General features: G+C 38.6%; 1 protein-coding gene across 2 annotated transcripts in view; it reads left to right on the top strand.

Annotated features, from left to right (window-relative positions):
* LOC137256102 (LIM domain kinase 1-like) overlaps positions 1 to 19,014 on the top strand; it is a 59,617-nt gene extending 40,603 nt beyond the window's left edge. For both annotated transcript variants that reach the window (XM_067793803.1, XM_067793811.1), the window contains 12 exons: positions 1,024 to 1,159; positions 1,587 to 1,696; positions 5,453 to 5,656; positions 6,085 to 6,178; positions 6,515 to 6,705; positions 7,510 to 7,693; positions 8,252 to 8,338; positions 8,973 to 9,060; positions 9,931 to 10,034; positions 10,933 to 10,998; positions 11,586 to 11,843; positions 12,200 to 19,014. In XM_067793803.1, coding sequence (XP_067649904.1) covers positions 1,024 to 1,159; positions 1,587 to 1,696; positions 5,453 to 5,656; positions 6,085 to 6,178; positions 6,515 to 6,705; positions 7,510 to 7,693; positions 8,252 to 8,338; positions 8,973 to 9,060; positions 9,931 to 10,034; positions 10,933 to 10,998; positions 11,586 to 11,843; positions 12,200 to 12,601 — 1,924 coding nt within the window. In that variant the 3' untranslated portion in view covers positions 12,602 to 19,014. The remainder of the gene's footprint in view (positions 1 to 1,023; positions 1,160 to 1,586; positions 1,697 to 5,452; positions 5,657 to 6,084; positions 6,179 to 6,514; positions 6,706 to 7,509; positions 7,694 to 8,251; positions 8,339 to 8,972; positions 9,061 to 9,930; positions 10,035 to 10,932; positions 10,999 to 11,585; positions 11,844 to 12,199) is intronic.
* The last annotated feature ends 335 nt before the right edge of the window (positions 19,015 to 19,349 follow it).

The following is a 19,349-nucleotide window of genomic DNA, read 5'->3' as shown; positions in this document are numbered from 1 at the left end:
TATTGTCTAAAAGAAAGTTGAAGGATTGCATTCAAGCAATCTCCTCACAGCTTTAGTCATTTATCTAATGCAATCTTTTACCAAGTGCTTCAGTTTAACTCTGAAATGATCAAGTATCCCATTTTGGACCCATGCCAGACTAAGTTATTTTTGTTTGTAAACAAATTGAAAGTATTTCTTGTGTAATTCAGTGAAACATTTGGGCAACAGACCCTGAGACGTGAGTCTGATGTGTTACGCTTGATCAATAGCCTCACATAAACATAGTTGTCATGTAGTCATTCAAACTTCCAAGGCTGCTTCCTCCCGGATCGGGACTGACATTTCTGCTGCCTGAGTTTTCTGTTTACGAATTGAATGTTACTCTGACCTTACCCAATCCTGCACCACCGGGTCAGACTTATTGAATATTTATGTTTTATGATGAGAAATGATCAAAGATATTTATTCACTTTATTGCACTGTTTTAAAAATGTATCCCAGTTCATTCATTTGTTTTTGACTAAATGTGTAAAGTATGTTTTGCTTAAGATGGTACCTTAAGAAAATTATACATTTCACCTAGATGACTGTTTTAAAACAAATAAAATTTTAAAAACATGATTATGAATTTCAGTTGTACATTTGTTTAGTCATAGTGAAGACAGCGAAGTTCTTTGATTGCTACTTGTTGAGTTTCATAAGGTTCACACAGTAGTTATTTCCCTTTACACTGTCTGTCAAATGATTACCAAAGGTCCATATAATTGGACAGAAAAAATCTCTGTGTTTTACAATCATAAACATGTACAGAAACTGTGGCAATATGTCCCTCTTAGTAAATAAAAAGCAATAATCAATGTTAAAATGGTCTTGGTTCACCTAGTACTTGTGACCTACGTTTGTGAAGAGATTGCAGGGTGTGTGTGATTATTGTCATTTATCTTTCACAGTTATAATAACCCGATGATAGTTTCACCTGGACTTGTTGAACTTGATCGGTACTGTGCGAAATGTCATCTCACTAATCTTCTGTTATTCCAGATGTACCAAGTGCAATAGATGTCTTTCCAACTGGTACTTTGAGAAAGATGGCCGCCTGTACTGCCGCAATGACTACTGGAACAAGTTTGGTGAGGCCTGCAATGGATGTGCACAAATCATCACTGGCCCAGTCATGGTAAGGGACATAACTCTGTCAGTCATGTCATTCATATCGCCTCCTAATGACTCAAGATCAGAAGCATGTGTGTAGACTTCACTCACATTGTACATGCTTTTCCACAAAAATCATCATCACCCCTCCTTGCCATAAGTATGTAAGGTCCCTTGCTTTTCTTGTGTTATTAGGTCTGTGAAACTCAACTTCAATTTTTAATGTTATCTTGTGTAAGAAAACAATCTTAACATTCTTATTGAAAGGTGATCCTCATCCTTCATCTTTGAAGCAAAAGCACCTCCATGACCTAAACATATCCTGCCTTTACTGTCACAAGTCAGACTGAGATAAATTATGAAGATCTGTGTGGGTTCCCTGATTTAATAAAGCACTGATGACTACACCGTTAAACAACACTCGCTCACTATCTGACTGACTGATATTTCAGGTTGCTGGTGATCACCGCTACCACCCTGAGTGTTTCGTCTGTTGTCACTGCCACAGCTTCATCGGCGACGGAGAGACCTATGCCCTCGTCGAGAGGTCCAAACTGTTCTGGTGAGATGGATAACTACTACGTATGTGTAGGTCATTCATCGTGTTGGTAAAGACTAGTACCAGCATGTGTTAGCAGGCTCACATGAAGGCACCCTCTCACACACACACAGTTGTGTTATAGACTCTTCCCTTCTCCATGTGTTTGGTGCCCTGGACCTGAGAGTTGGGTGTTTCATCAAGTACAAATAAGCCAGTCTAAACCATAGATGGACACTAAGAAAAGAATGGCAGACATGCCCTGACTGTTAAGTCCAATGGGTGACCGTGTTTGGCAGCTTGACTCGGGTGACTTCAGTCCTGCCCTACAGTAAAGCACGTCATAGTTTCACCTTAGGCAAGTGAAATTGCTCACAAATTGCCTCAGTTCACCCGGCAGTGAATGGGTACCTGGTGGGATATGTCATGTGATTGTTGGCCTTTTAGTGCCTCATAGGTAGTTTGGGTTTCCCGGGGTATTTGGTTGGTTATGCCTTAATCATTCAAACAGGTTTTGTTATTATGACATTTCACTTCACCTCACCTTTCCTTTGGTCAGTTGAAACAGTCTGAACCATGATAAAAAGTGTATATGCATGCATGCACCCACGCACGCACGCACGCACGCACGCACCCACACAGTCGTGATGCAACATATGACATCGCCATCGCCTTGCCTCGCCTCACCTCGCCTCACCTCACCTCACCTGGGGGTCTTTCTGAATCACAATGCCCCAGTCTGAACCATCAAGCTTCTGTGCAGCTCCAGACATTGATCAGATGAAACTGAAACTTGCTCCAGTCAACACTAATAACAGTTAGAGGGGAAGTTGTTGAAGTTTTATCAATATATTGGACCCCCAGTAGTATTAAAACTGAGTAGTAATGATATAAATAAATTTCAAATTTCCATTTTATCATTATGCAATGACAATATAATTAAGTCATAGATTATTTTGCCAGTATATTGATATCGGACTTGAGCAGTTCATATCCATATATGTACAACCTAAGTCCTTGTGTAGATATGGTGGTCAGACTTGATTAGTGATGTATCACCATACCACATTTGGTGCTGACATCGATCACTTGGTTACAAGGAAGACGTCGCGTAGCTGGATAGCAGGCACACATTTACCTTCTGTGTACAGTAATAGTGTGTGAGCAGCTCGTGTTGAGTAACATTACCAAGATTGCCACACTGTCCTGAAACACATACATAGATCCCACACATGCTAATTTTGGACATTGGGAAGATAACTTATCATGTAATTATAGTATTATCAGCAGTATTCATAGAGCAACTTGAATCCTGCTTCCTCCTTGTTAGTGAATCATGGAGAGGGTGGTAATTTCCTTGTCTTACACCATGATGAATGTCATTACCACCTTTGCCTTATTTACAGATCTGTCGAAATTATATTGTGTTCCCTCTGCAATATACTGCAACTCTCTGAACCACCTTGTGGGTGGGGACAATTCAGTGTATGTGAGTCAGTGAAGTGTTGAACAAACTGGGTTTGAGTGTGTGACCAAGTTTAGTTTTACACCACACTCAGCAATATTCCAACTATATGGTAACGGTGCTGATTTGATTCCCCATATGGGCATAATGGTGTGAAGCCCATGTTATTGCTGGAATATTGATAAATGCAGCATAAAACTGAACTCACTCACTCGCTCACTCACTCACATTAAGAGTGAAATCAGCTGATTAACTAACGTCTTATAAGTGGAATGAGAGCGTCATTGAGAGCAAAATAAACATGATTATACCGAACACCCAACTCACTACTCGGAAACGTAGGCCTAGATCAGCATGTGTCTCTTTACAGGAAATACAGTAGTGTGACACACTGTGATATTCTCTGTATAGAGACTAATCACTTCCTACAAGTTGACTGAGAAGGTTGTGTTTTCTAGCATCATGCGTTACTCCTGGCCTTCAGCATCGTATCAGTAGGTTTTGTGTTTCATTGTTTTACGTCCATCCTGAAAGCTGACTGTTTGACTTCACAAACAGTGGCTTATGAAGGTTGCTATGTTGTAAATAGTTCTTCTAAATTCGCTGTCACTTATCCTTTTACTTCCCTATGCACATCATATGTTGACTGTTGTCTTGTAGTTAGCATCTGAAACTGCCTTTGTCAGGAGATATCACAGAGGTGAGATTCAGAGAATAACCAACAAGGTACAGGTGATTATGGGAATATGCCCAAGCTGAAATAATGTTCACTGACCACTGAACATTATTTTAACGAGGGCATATTTCCCACAATCCCTCATACTGAGTTGGTTATTCTATTAAATACCCATAAAGTAACTTAAAGAGAAGAATCATGTAATAAAAACAACCTGCAGACAGGACTTGTGACTTCAAACAGCTGATTTGTAAAGACATAACTGCATTATGGCAAATAGTACTTAATAAAATCGCTTTCAAATACAACAAGAATATCTTTTATGGAATAATTTTTTAATTTTTGTTAAAATGATCTTTTCAATGCTACATCATTGAACTTAACAACAACTAAAGTGTTATTTGATCAAGTCAGTGCACCGGAACATTGTTCATTCATGAGTGATGTGTGTCTAGTGACTGGTGACAGGTGTCCACTTTGGCAAAAACCTGTCAATTTGGGGGAAGTCAATGGTTAAATATTGAGAAATTTTAAATACACCATCCCATGAATACATCTAGAAAAAGTCATGTCTCAAGAAACTCAGCAAGTTAGAAAATTAAACAGCATTTTATCCTGCGGAAGGCATGTTCCAGTCAGCTCATTCCCAGAAGAATAACTGCTGTGTATAGTTGCAGTCGGAGTCAGTGGGAAGAATATACCTCTTTCGGAGCAGGAGGTCATCTGACAGAGAAGTCATTCCAGTTGAAGTGAAATTGACATAAATTGGACCTGTGAATATTGTATCTGTAGAATAAAAACTTACAGCTGGCGACAAAAAAAACTGTTAAGTCATGGTAGCAATCCAAGGTTGTTTCTCATTAATATTGAAGAACATCTGTTTATTGATTGAACATTAGAGCCTAATGGAGGCCATGTTTGTTTACAAACAATATGTAAACAATAATGTTTTCTTTTCTTTATATTTTTTTTGTGTGTGACGTTATTATATTTAAACAGACCACTATTTGTAACATAATTTTATTGCAAAATGATATCGAACAATGGACTGCAGACCATTGTGACATCATCAGTTATCACAGTCAAATGACATCGCTAGTCTTCTAGTCACTGAAGCAGATATTTGTTACACTGAAAACATTAGTTACTACTGTTAAAGAACTTAAGTTTGTGGAATGAATTTGAATGGAAAACAGAAGCTTACTAGCATGTCATTTGGTATGAAATGTAACAGTAGAATTGAGTTAAGGGTTAAAACTCCTTGAAAATGTATCAGAAACAGTCTGACTATCCACAGTGATTTGTATTGATAATCTTATTTAGCAGTATAAACCATATCTCCTTCCTGGTTATTACAGGAGTTATCACGTTTGCTCATTCCCTCATAGGACCTGGTTCGACTCTGCACATGGGTACAGTGTGTGCAACCCATTGCTCAAGTCACCTGCTATGATATTGCTGGAATATGGCTAAAAGCGGCATAAAACCTTACTCCCTCACTACTGCTTATTCCCTAGTATACAAGGGTATCCACATGCTGCCAGGTATTAACCAGGCTACAACCAAATTCTATTTTTGTTCCATGTTCTTCATCTAAAATTGCAGTTTGTCATTTCATGATATGAAATTCTGTTTTCAGCCGAACATGCTACCAGAAAGTGATGAAGCCATTGTTGGCAGCTACACCACGCCGTCGTAAGCCACATTCCATCCAGTTGGTGGAGATCCCCCCAACCCCTGATGGAGTTCGGGGGCTGCACCTGGAGGTGGAGAGGGACCACCACTACACACGCCCCACCAGCATTGACAGTGTTAAGATGAAACCGCTCATCAAAATATCAGAGTAGGTCTTCACTGAATACATCCAATGGATTGTGGGTTTGCATAGTCCCCGGTAATCTGTGCTTGTTGTAAGAGGCAACTGATGGGATAGGATTCCCAGGAACATCATGGATCTTGATGTTGATCATTGGATTGTCTGGTCTGCAAGATGCAATCATCAAACACATGCATACAACAACAAAAACCTAAAGAAAACAGGCATACAAATTCGCTCACAAACACTCATACACCCATGTATGCACACTTGCATACACGCAGACACACAGACACATACACACAGACACGAAAACAAATCTTTCTTTAACACTGCCAACATACACACTCCAGCAGTCATGCTTGAGTTTCTCTGTTAACTGAACAGACAAAACGTTATATCTGCAGTCAAAAAAATCTCAGTTTCTCTCATGTGAAGCACTGCTTCTATTACAGGCTGGACCTGAGTCCGGAGTTGGAGTCTCTCAACATTGGTGACCGTATCCTGGAGGTGAATGGCACCACGGTGCGGGACAAGACAGTACTGGAGGTGAGTATTCTTCACCAGGATATGTCTAGAGTATTTGCTAAAAGTGAACAAAAAACGTAACTCGCTTACTCACACACTTAATTTTGTTAGTGCAGATTAGATTTACAGATGATTCAAATCATAAGAGGCAATTGGGTTGTCAAGTTCGCTGACTTGGTTGACGTCATTGTGTCCCAATTGTGTAGATTAGCTCATGCTCCTAATCACCAGATTTTGTGGTCCAGGCTCTGTTATATACAGATCGCCACCATATTGCTGGAATATTGCTTATTGTGATTCACTCACTCACTCACTCACTCACTCACTCACTCACTCACTCACTGTGTTGTGTTCCAGGTGGACACCCTGCTGAAAAACACATCTGACGTGGTTCAGATCACGGTGGAACGGGACCAGTCCCCCATCCGCATATGTGACACCCTGTCCCCCACCAGTGACAGCAGCACAACACCATCATCACCAGAAGAGGTCCTCATTGACAAAGTCCCAGTGAGACTCCGCTCTAAAGCTTCCTTAAGGGCCAGAAAGTAAGCTAGATTTGCTCCTCATAGGGCATGGTAGGGTAGCGTAGTGGTTAAAGCTTCCACCCCTCAGACTGAAGACCAAGGTTCGATTCCCCACATTTTTGGTGTCTCCCATGGTGTTAGTGCTCAAATAATGCTAGAATCAGCAGGAAACTAAACTCACTCACTCATCTGAGGTAGAGCTGCATCTTCTGATAGTGGGGACAAATTAACCTTGGTTATATTTCTAGGTTGGTGTAAACTCGCTCTCTACTCTTAGGTGTTGGTGTAGATGTAAAGTTGCATAAAATGCGAGTGTGATATCGACTTGTATTTCACAAGAATCAGGATTGGGGCCCAACAGCCTAGATAGATGCTTATGATCTCAATCACTTGATTGATCTGATTATTTATAGACCATCCTCATATAACTGGAATATTGCTGAAAGCAAACAAGCAAAACAAAGCAAACAGTGCAGAAAGCTTTAACACATTGACTGCCTGTCATGAGTATACTCATAGTATCAATTTTGGTCAAATTTGCCAATATGAATTTTCTTGTGACTACATTAGGGGTATTTTAGATTAAGTTTTATATGTTGGCAAAATAGGCACAATGAACAAATGAGTATGTTCATGTTGGCAGTTAGCGTGTTAATGCTTATTTTTACATTATTTAATGTAGTGTTCATATACAATGGTTACCTATGAATTTAAGGACACAGATACGTTTCTGATAGATCTTGTAACCAGGAAACCTTTATTTGATATGTCTTGTAGTCAGCGGCATCTTTAAGGAGTCTTGCTAATGTGCATGTACTATTTCAGCTACAGTCCGACGAGGCGGCGCAGTAAGTCCCCCTCCCCCGTCCCTCCCTGCAGACAGAAGAGTGTCGACCTTGGGCGGTCTCACTCTCTCCGGGTGCAGTCACAGTCCCACCGTGTCTTCCGGGCCAGCGACCTCATCATTGGGGAAGTGCTGGGACAGGGGTTCTTTGGTCAGACCATCAAGGTATGTGTCTGCGACCAATCTTGAAAAATTCCTCACCTTGTAATGGTAAACCAGCTTTTATCAGCAGAGCCGTATAGGTTTTCCTGGATAGGCCACTTGGTGTATTGGATGGTCAGACAGTAATTATTGTTGTTATTGACATTAACATTCCCTGTGGGTTGTGCCAGTCATTCCTCCCTCACTGTGTTTAATGTCATAAACTATCCTTAGAAAAATGTATGAAATAGGGAGATGGTAATTGATCGTATCCTGATGAGGAGCAGCAGTTATGTCCCCTAACAAGCTGTCTCGGGGTAACATGTCAGTGGCTTGGATCATCATTCACATTATGAATCAGTGGATTGTCTGGTCCAGTTTGTTAATGCTTTTGTTATTTACCACTGTTTTGTCTGTTGTAAGCAAGATTTCCTTATAGTGTGGATGAGGTTGTAATAAAATGTCCCAGGTTAGTCTGTACTTTTGTTAAATAACAAGGAAATTACAAGTGAACCTTAGTGTGCTCTAGTAGGCAGGAAGTATGACACAGAAAATCAATGTGTATGTTTTTGTCTCCTTAAGGTAACCCACCGAGTCACAGGGGAAGTAATGGTGCTCAAAGAACTCTTCAAGTTTGATGAAGAGGGTCAGAAAAACTTCCTGCATGAGGTAAGGGCATGAACTCTTGTTGGATCAGCCTTTTGTGGTAATGGATGTAAGCATTGTATGACTGGTAGATGCTTCTCAGTTACGTCAGTTCATGTTTCTGTTGATTTTGAGATTAATCTGTTTATCTCTTTGTTATGTAATGTGTAAATGTCTTCTGATTCATCATCAAATCTTTTTTGTCCACAAGAAACCAATCTCCATGTCATGTTATAAGACATGAACAGATGGTACTTCATGTTACCCCGTAACATACCCCTGATTTTCCAACACAGTACTTTAATCTCCATTCTACTGTGAACTCTGAAATGTATTCGTTTTTTAATCAAATTTAGAGCTATTATAATTTCTTTACAGTACCTTTACCTCCATTTTACGATAACCACGTTATGAAGATTTAAAAACAATATATAGTGTGTTGGAAAATCTGAGGTATAGTGTGATTATGTACCTCTGAATGACTTTCATTATCCAATCACAATCCAATGTTTACTTAAGTCATGGCAAACCATCATTTACCAGCTCAAGAAGATAGCTGTTATGTTCTGGAGGAATATTGCTCAAAATAGAAATGACTAAGGAAAGGTCAAGTCATTTGTCTTGTGTTGCCAAGTTTACTCAGTGTCTGCTGTTGCAGGTGTCTCTACTGCGGAATCTGGATCATCCGTGTGTGCTCAAGTTCATGGGAGTCCTTTACAGGGAGAAGAAGCTAAACCTAGTCACAGGTAATGATCACATTCCCATGGCAGCAGTTTTAATCTCTTAAATTCTATCAAGGTATATGTTTGGTTCTGCAGTCATCTTGCTAGACTTAGTAAGATGGACTTTGTCTTGTGTGTTTCTTCTTTTGGTGTAAACACTCACTAACTATTGCAGACAGTGGTACTGATGCTGTATGTCATTGGGCAACAGGGGATGGTGGTGGTTAAAGTGTTTGCTGTCATTCTGAAGACCAGGGTTCAATTTCCCACATGGTTACAGTGTGTGAAGCCCATTTCTGGTGTCCCTTGCCATGATACTGCATCAACATTGCTAGAAGCAGCATAAAACTATACTCACTCACCCATAGAATGGTGCTGATGCTTTCAGCCTGTGTTTAGTCTCAGACCACAGTCTTTCCAGACTGCTGACATGTATAAAATGCTTACTTTACTTCTTATGGCTTATGAAGTAAATATATAAATGTAAATGGTGAAAGAACTTTTTGTGCAACATCTGTCTGTGTTGACGTTACACGATTGCACATACAGATCTAGGCACTATGTTGTTTATCTGTTTTCTGGAGGGACAATACTTTATTAGGTGACATATTCAATTCTTACACTTCATAGTCCAATGTATCAATTACTTTTGACTGTATTTCTCTTATCAGGAGTGAAGTCAATGAAGTTTAGGCTTTTGTTGCACCAAAAGGGGAACATATGATTTAAAACAATTTGTCTTCTATGGTATCAAATTTGCAAACAATCATTTATTTATTGCGCTGCTACAATTTGAATGCATTTTTCTGCCCATGGTATGGTATGTAGTTTAAAAATGATAAAAATAACTTATTGTCTTGATCATTGACGCTGGTGTGTTGTTTGTGGCGACAGAGTTTGTCGCTGGTGGAACACTGACAGACATGCTCCGAGATATGGAACAGGACATCACATGGGAGGACAGGATCAAGATTGCCAAGGACATCTCGTCAGGGATGGTGAGACTAAGGGAGATAACTCATATGTCATGCTGAATCTGCTTTGCCTTTGATTTAACATGTTTTTCACTGTCACTTGAATGTGCTGATCTGTGACATGCGTGAACCAAACTTAGGTTGGCGCATGTGGCGTATCCTGAAACTGCTTATCTAGGTCTGTATTGAGTCTATCCTGATGGTATATGTCACATGCTGGTCGTAACAGCTGGCAAAGTATGTGTCATTTAGTTTCATTCTCTTCTTACCTCACTCTTTATACATACATACCTCTTCTTGATTTCTTCTCCCTGAAGTATTAGGGTGCTGGTATGTATTTATTTTATTATTTATTGTTTGTTTAGTGGTTTATCCTGACAGGAGCCAGTTTTTACTTTCTGAAGAAATAATAATTAATGACTTGTAACATCCTGTAGGCTGGTCATGTGTAGTCTTGTCAGGTCTTGTCACGTGTAGTAACTTTCCGGGTTTTCTTAAAAACATTAGCAAAGCATTACTACAGTGTATATAAAAACATATATAGTACTGATGCGCAAAATGAATAGGTTCTGGCCTCATGAGTTAGTGTTCCCTTTGAATTTGTTATGATCACAGTTTACTTTAAATGATTTCAAGTTTAATTTTGTTAGTGGCAGGGCATGACAGCCATTTTTCTGTCTCTCTTGAGGTCAAAAGCTGCCCAAAATGTTTTCCTGCTCATCCTATTCTTTGCAGTGCAAAAACTCTTTTTTTTTTCTTTTTTTTTTCGTAAAGTTTTTAAAAAGATTCCAATTTCATTTTTCCGAAACTTGTGTTTCTTTCGCTGTTTAGTATGTATTTTGGAACTAAGAATTTGTTCATCGTCTTTTGTCTCCTTGGTGACAGTGTACCATGTGACAGATGCTGTTGTTTGGTATTTCAGGCATATCTCCATTCTATGGACATCATCCATCGAGACCTCAACTCCAACAACTGCCTGGTCCGAGAAGTAAGTATTCTAACAATTCACAAGATGTATTTTGTAGGGTTGTTTCCAGCTACATGTGCTTATCTTACAGATATTATACCTGTATATAAAAAAAGTAATCATAAACCATCCTTTATTATCACAGTTATTCATGAAGGTACAGTTAAGAAACTGATGAGCAATCAATACTGGTTGTGAAAAGGCTACTGAAAGGATTGGACCGTCAGACTTGATTCTTCACATATTGCCTTCATATATCAGGATTATTGTGATTTGAGTTAAGCAAATAAACAAAATATGTTAAAACCATCATCGTACCACCTCAAGAACATGGCTGTTTATGTTTGAATTAAGAATAGTTTGATTTCACTAAGCTACAGGGGTGGTGCTGTAGCCTAGCGGTTAAGGCATTCGATCATCACACCAAAGACCTGGATTTGATCTCCCACGTGGGTACAATGTGTGAAGCCCATTTCTGGTGACCCCGCTATGGTATTGCTGGAATATTGCCAAAAGCGAGGTTCAACCATACTCACTCGGTTAGCTACAAATATAAGCAAGACTATATTTACCTCATATCATTCCTCTCTTTCCTGTATTTCTTCCAGGACAAGAGAGTGGTGGTAGCAGACTTTGGTCTGGCAAAGATCATCCCCCGACAGAGAGACATGTACTTCTGGGGTCGGGAGAAGGAGAAAGATCCTAAAGACAGAGACAAATCTAACCGCTCCTCCAAGAAGCGCTTCTCCCGCCGCAAGCGATACACCGTTGTTGGCAGTCCCTACTGGATGGCGCCAGAGATGATGACAACAGGCGTGTATGATGAGAAGGTTGACGTCTTCTCCTATGGCATCGTTGTCTGTGAGGTGAGCAATCCATGCCAGTGTGCATGTCTTCATGTGGGATGTCTCCTAAAACCAACAACTGGTGGTGTTGTGGTTAGAGCAAAATGTTGGGGGTTCAATCCATGGCCATGCCATACCAAAAGACATTAAAATATTATGCTTTTCCATCCCTGTCTGGTCCTTTTCATTAACGGTATAACAAGGACTGGTTGTCTCAGAGTCAGTATAGTGTGTCTTAGTGTGGTATTCATGCTAAACTGCAGCATGCTATCTCAGTTAGCTAGCGCAATGAAATCAAAAAGTAAAATCTAAGGGGAGCAGCATCCTCTGGGTGTGTAAGAACTCACTCAGTCACTCACTCACTCTTCTGTTTCAAGGTCATCTCCAGAGTATTTGCAGACCCAGACTGTCTTCCAAGAACAATGGATTTTGGACTGAACGTCGAGATGTTCGAGAAACGTTTCTGTGAGGACTGTCCAAGACCGTTCTTTATGCTTGCTGTTATGTGCTGTCTGATGTCTCCTGACAACAGGCCAACGTTTGAGAAGATCAATTTATTGTGCGAGGCCCTACACTTGTACATTAGCCACGGGGTGCCACTCCCACATGAACTTCTCGGAGACCCCGTGTCATATTATAAAAAATACAAAAATAATCCACTCACTCCCACCAGCAATAACACAGACACTTCCAAGAATCATAATTCTAGTCTTGAAACCATTACCGAACTGAAGCGAACCAATGGCCACATGACGTCACCAGAACCAAGTCCACAATAGCGTGACCTCTTGGACGAACCAGCAGTCATGGGCCCTGTATTACACGATTTGATCTCAACTCATCAAATATCATATCAAGGCTTTACAAACTGAAAGTGCATGGACTAGAACGTGTGTACATGTTTGAAAGTTGCCTTCAGCACTTTCAACAATGATATGCCATTTCGGTGTCATTTAATCTAACTTAGATTAAGTTTAAAGTATAAGTTAAAGTGCAAATGTTCATGGCCAGGGATTGTGTAAGGCAGTGGCCATGGGCCATTCTGCCACTATTGATACAAGGGCAATGGTCCATTCTTGATTCAGAAAATGACCAATAATTCTGAAAATGGCCCATTGTCAAAGTTCTCTTTCCCAACCCTGGCATGACAGTTGAAATTCACAAATTGTGTGTGTTCTAGACACAGGATACCAGCAGCACCGAGGCTGTCACAAGCCCAGATCCGTTCTGTATTGATGCCCAGATGTAAATATGTATAACGCTGTACAGGCCATGTTGACAAATTGAATTATTGGTAACCATGACAACAGGGTGTTTCAAGATTAACACCAGTCTGGCATTGTTGTCAGTTTGTATAAAGGTCATGACTGTTATTCACTGTGTATATCAGTTACTGGAAAGTCTCTGTCAGTTGGATGTGGTCATTTCCTGTCAGAGAGCAGGTGTACTTCAACACATTAAGGACAGGAAATTGCCTCTAGTGCAAGAGGCAGGAGTGGAATTTTAGGATGCTAGTGCATTCTGGGAGATCAGGAAACTATACCAGTGCATACTGGGAAGTTACAGGAAGCTAAAACCCAGTTCATACTGAGAGGTCAGGAGCTACACTCAAGGCATGCTGGGAAGGCACAGGAAGATACCCCAGTGTATGCTGGGAGACCACAGGATTGCTAGCGGGATGTACAGCATGAATAGTTGTGGAAAGACTATATCTCATACCATTATTATAAAACATGCTTTTTCGCTTTGCCAGACAGTGATTTGTTGTTGAACTGTGTCTGGCATCTGTAAGGGTCTGCAAGATTTTATCTGTGGAAAGTCACTTATTAGAAGTAAGTGTTCAGTAATTGTTTAGAGAATCATTAACAATTCAGGAAAATAAAGTATCTTTTTTAGATTTTAAATTTTAAATTGATACTTACACAGATTTTGAACAGATTTCTATTGGTAAGATGATCATCCATTTCACAAATGGACTAACATAAACATTCCCATATTTCATGAGTATTTGGTTGATATAGTATATCAGTCATTAGCAGTAACAAATGCATGTACATACAACAATTATTTACATACTGGTTGGTGAATACGTACATGGTGGACATTGTTTAGTGCACCATTGTAATTGTAATTTAATATTTTAAGTTTTCCTGGCATTCTCACAGCTAGTCAGTAAACACTTTACGGATGACAACTGTTTGAATCGTCGCTAAATGCCGAAAGTTGTTATCCATAAAGCTATGTTTTCTTAATTAGCTGTCAATGTACTGTTTGACGGAAATTCTCTCACCCATCCTATCACCCATCCTATCACCCGGCACTCATTTCATCTGTGGACAGAAACACATTTTTATCATTATATAACTTTGTTTGCGATGATGTTTATGTGATTTTATGAAACATTAATAACGGGTAATGAAAATAGCCGAAATAAGCAATGTTTTTCCCATTAAGGGAAATTGAACTTTGACACAGAGAACATTAAACAATCAAGAATATACCAAGATTCTAGATGTATATCACCATGCAGTGGTTTAACTAAGTCATTGACAACGTGTTTTCTAACACTGTAAATTGAGGTTCTGTTCAAAACGTGACCAGCATAAAACCTTCCTGTAAACCAGTACAGTACTGTGGCACAATATCAAATAATGAAATAAATAAAACATGTCATTTCTTTTCAGTTTGAGGAACTATCATAGTAGTATAGTTATAATGACATAGAGCTATGAATGCTTTCTAAACCACAATGATAAGGCTGTTCGATGAAAACATATTTATCAGTCAGATGAGACAAGTAGGCTGCACTAGATGAGCCATCCAACTGTAAACCCTCCAGACTTTGTATGTCCTTGTTGTCTGTTCGCTATATATCCCTCCATGTTGCTATGACGATATAATTATGTACTTAATGCATAAAATGTAACTGCCCATGTATGAATGTGTAGGTACTGTTCATACGTTAAAATGTGCAAATTGTGTACATGTATTGATCATGCATTAACATGTACAAATTGTGTACAAGTACTGTTCGTACATTCAGTGCTGTATATAGATGCTTCCTTGGTGGTCCAGGGAATTTTTTCTCCATTCTATTAACTTCCTGAACCTGTGTGTAGCCTAGTGGTTAAAGTGTTCACTCGTCGTGCTGAAGAACCATGTTTGATTCCCAACATGGATAAAATGTTTGAAACCCTTTTCTGGTGTTCCCTGCTGTGATGTTGGTGGAATATTGCTAAAAGTGAAAAGAATAGAGTCCCTTGATTGGAAGGCAATTATTAGCATTTTGCTGATTGAATGGGTTTAGGCTGTGTATGACAATAGAAAGGAGATGGGATAAGCTGGATTATCAAGGTTTCAGTGGTGTCAGAGTTGAATTGAAATTTCATCAGTTCTATGTACTGATGTAGTTAATAGTGGTCATTAACCAAGATTTGCTGGAAGGTTATTTGTCAATGCCGGTGCTACGTCCATTAGACTAGGGCAGCTCTTCTCATTGAGTTGAATGTGACAACAGAAGCTAGAATGATCATCGGAAGCTTCCCAGAACACAAGTGGAATAATTGTCTATATTGTTAATGACAAGGAAACATTATAATGGTTGTCATTAATTTGTTACCACCGAATAATACATGTTTGATATTTTGTACTTATTCTACGGCAAAGTGAGTCCCACATTTTCAAAAATGTTTTGTAAATATTGTCAACCAGAAATATTGTTCAGCTGTTTGCCTGAAAACCTTTTTTTTCCACAGCCAAAATAGTCTGTCTTCATTATCAAACAATACCCTTCCAATAATTTTTTTTTTTAGGCTGAACAGTAATGTTTATGTGTTTGTTATTATATAACAATGGGCGTTAGTAGATATTACTTAATTTACTTGCTTCTCAATGCTTTACATAGCCATGTCCTTGAAGCGTATGCAACAACATATTATCGAGCTTTATTAGTTCAAATTATTTCTGTTTTATAAACAGATATTGTGTAAGCCAAACCGAACATTCAAAGTGAGTGTTTTGTTGCTTCCACAGGTCAAATCCCTTACCTGAGCTAACTGATGAGGATCAGGGGAGGTAATTTTAAAGATATTTTAATTTTTCTCCCCTATGTCATTAACCTCCCACTTCCAGTTATTTGGGCTAGTACTCATCTGCCTGTTATGTAGTTTCTCTAGTTTGGTTTTCTGTTAATATTATGATAACATTCCAGTTTATATTACCTTATAGAAACTTTCCAACCTGTCAGTTTCATATCTGAAAGAGATTGAAAGGAAGAGGTGGTATATGAAGCCTATTTGGCAGCCATGTTTTTAAGAACGCTTTTAGAAAAATTAAATGTTTTCGAATGAGTGAGAACTAGTGCATGTTTGGAAGTTATGGCAACATAGTTTAAGGTCCAGTGTACCAAGAATGGTGATAGAGTTTCAGGGAATGGGAAACTTTGACTTTCTTTTGAAATTTAACAAATCTACATGGGGTTCATAGCTTGTTTTGGAGGCACAAGGGGCCAAATGAAGTCAGGTGCTGCAGTTTTGGTGCAGAGTTGTGTCCCTTGGGCTTGCATGAAACCCGTGGGTCTTAATACTAAAGTACTCTCAGAAGTAGGGAAAACACTGTTTTATGCTGTTACTCTGTATCTCTAAAATTTACACATCTGCAAATCACATATGTCTAAATGACCCACTTTGGCCTTACTAGGCATTCACTGGGATGTTTCTTTTGTTATTGTGATACTGAGACATCACTGTAGCTACATCCTTAATAGTTTCAGCATGAAAGTTAGCAACTGTTATGGAAAGTTAGAAGCTATTGTTGACAATTAAGCTAAGTCAAATTTCAAAATGGGCATTTGAAAAGTGTCCTTTGTGATACATCATCATCATGCACTAATTTGCATGAAGCCATAGTCTGTTCCAAATAAGTTGCTTTGGACTAAAGGAAAATATGCATTTGCTCATTTCTGCCACTAATCTTCCCTCAGGAGAGTCCTTTTTTATGTTTCCTATTTCACTACCACTGCGACTGTAGTTATGTCGACCTTAGTTCAACAGATATTCGCACTTTCAAATATCAACTATGTAAATTGTAGCTATAAATAGATTGTGAAAGAATAGTTTTGTTCTATTTCTAACAGTACTTTAGTTGAGTATATTTCTATGTTTGTTGACACAAACCTGTCCAACTTTCATCAACGAAAATATCTCAACCATAGCCAAATGGGTTCAATATTCCACCTGATCCTTTGTATATTACATTATAGTGAATATTTTCAATTCATTTGGCATGTGAAATGTCATGCCGCACATATATCGAGGATTAAATGTCTTGCTGTGAAGTATGAAATTGTACATTTACGTTTAAGTTGTTGGTAATGTTATTAAGTACAATACATGCTTATATTTAAAACAATGCTAGTTTTGGAAGGTACTCTTGTGCTCTGGTATTTTAATATGGAGTGGAAAATGCTTCAGTGCTATATGAACAATTTCAGGTATAATAACGTATGCACATTTATAACCATTTTCATCATTTTGATCTTTTTAATGACTCTGCTCAATTTTGCAACTTTTTTTTTATAATGGACTATGTGCCTTGGGTTTAGTGTGCATATTCTGCACTTATTTACATCTATGCAGAACATGGCTCAGTGCCAGTAATACAGTAGGGGTGCCAGTTTGAATAAAAATGAATTATTATATGAATATTATCTTCAAATTTGTTCTAAAATAAAAGCTAAATAGAATTAGCAGAAAAACTGAAATGTGAAATTAAGAAATTAATTTAGCTTTATTTAAAGTGATTTTACATGTTATGTTTTTACTGATCTGGGTATATGTGGCCCTGTTGTCTGATGTACTGTAATGTGCAGGATATGGTGAGACTGGGTTCGAACTTTGCTCCACCCTGATAATATTTCAAGGTTTGTCAAGTTAGCTCCCTTACCCATTTCCTGTTTCAGTATCTTGATGACGCTTGGTCAGTAAAGTATAAATGGCAATCAAGGGCAGGTAATTTGAGTCCAAGACTGGAATGGATCCAGGTGTTATTATATATGAAAGAATTGCTTGTAGAGAACTCAAAAAAAACATTTTGAAATTTTTTAGGCACAGTTATATTATTTCAAAATGATAATGAATAGTGACAAATAGGATAACTAGCCAAGGCTAAGCCAGAGCTTCGCGAAATTGTATGGCTAGAATATATAGAATGTCCATTTCAAGATGGTGAGAGGAACGTATGTAGTGTCGATGTCTTTTTATCAAATGTCGACATTTACAAATCATCTAGAGACCATGCACTCTTGTGATACGAGTTATTTTTCCAGTGTGTTATCTTTTACATTTCAGTTGACAATAAAGTTGGGACCAGATATTTCCAATCCTTCTGCACTCTGTTGTTAGTGATGCATATTACTATTGTTTACTATTGTATATTTGATGATGTTCAAACTGTTGTGTTTGGGAATCGAAGTACTTACACATTGTCAGTTAATTGGAACAAGATTGTTTCTAATGATGCTTGAAGTTTATTTATTTCTGTTGCTGTTAATTACCCTTATCAACTTTACTTGGGATATAAATTGTTAACGATGCCTTACACATCAATATTGGACTCAGTCAAGGTCAAATTTTGTTCTGCAGAGTTACATCCCATGGTTGTCAAGGATCTGTTGCTGGTCATGGGTTTGAATCCTATGATCTATGGGAAAATACAGAAATGATTTTAAATATTTGTCATGTCGGACAACTTCTGACATTGTACTGCAATGAACTGTCCATCTGGTTTCAACCAGCATCGTGTCTTAGCCCACTGGTGGATGCTCACACCAACTTTTGGTTTGCTAGCGTCAAGGCAAGACATCATGTGCCTATCAGCTTTGGGAACAGTCAAGTATAATCAAGATGTCCTTGGATAAGCAGTAATACCCTTCCTTCCATCTGCTCAAAAATCTTTCATTCCAAGATGGCCCCTTTAGAGACACCAATTTCTGAAGTTCACATGAAAATGTAGCTTTGACCAAGTGGTGCATATACAGTCAGACAATCATGTCTTCATGATGTGTGTAGAACGCTATAGCAAGTTGTATCCCATGCATGAAGTCGACTCTGTACAATGTATCTGCCCATCTCCAGGAATCATCGGAACATCTTGTATTCATAAGGAGGAGAATAAAACATTGTTTATTATTTGAGACTTGTGTTACTGTTGTTTATGATTATTACAAATCTTCTTAATGACATCACTGAAAAATAAAAGTCAAATGAGGGCATCATGATTGACCCAAGTTAAATCTGTGATTCTTTGATGGATAGGACAGTATTTCATGACTATCAGAATTATTCACATGTGCCACATTTCATTAGACTATTATTCATGTATTTTTTTAAACTAATTGTACTGATAATAACTAAGAATCATCTGATTCATTCACATAATTGGAGTGCAATAGTGCAGTGGTATGGCATTTGCCTGTCACACTGAAGGCCTGGGTTCAATCCCCTTGGAGGCACCAAGATTCTGGTTGAG

The sequence above is a fragment of the Haliotis asinina genome, chromosome 1 (genome assembly GCF_037392515.1).
Source record: "Haliotis asinina isolate JCU_RB_2024 chromosome 1, JCU_Hal_asi_v2, whole genome shotgun sequence".
In the NCBI taxonomy this organism is placed as follows: domain Eukaryota; kingdom Metazoa; phylum Mollusca; class Gastropoda; order Lepetellida; family Haliotidae; genus Haliotis; species Haliotis asinina.
This window is presented reverse-complemented; position numbering and strand designations above follow the sequence as displayed.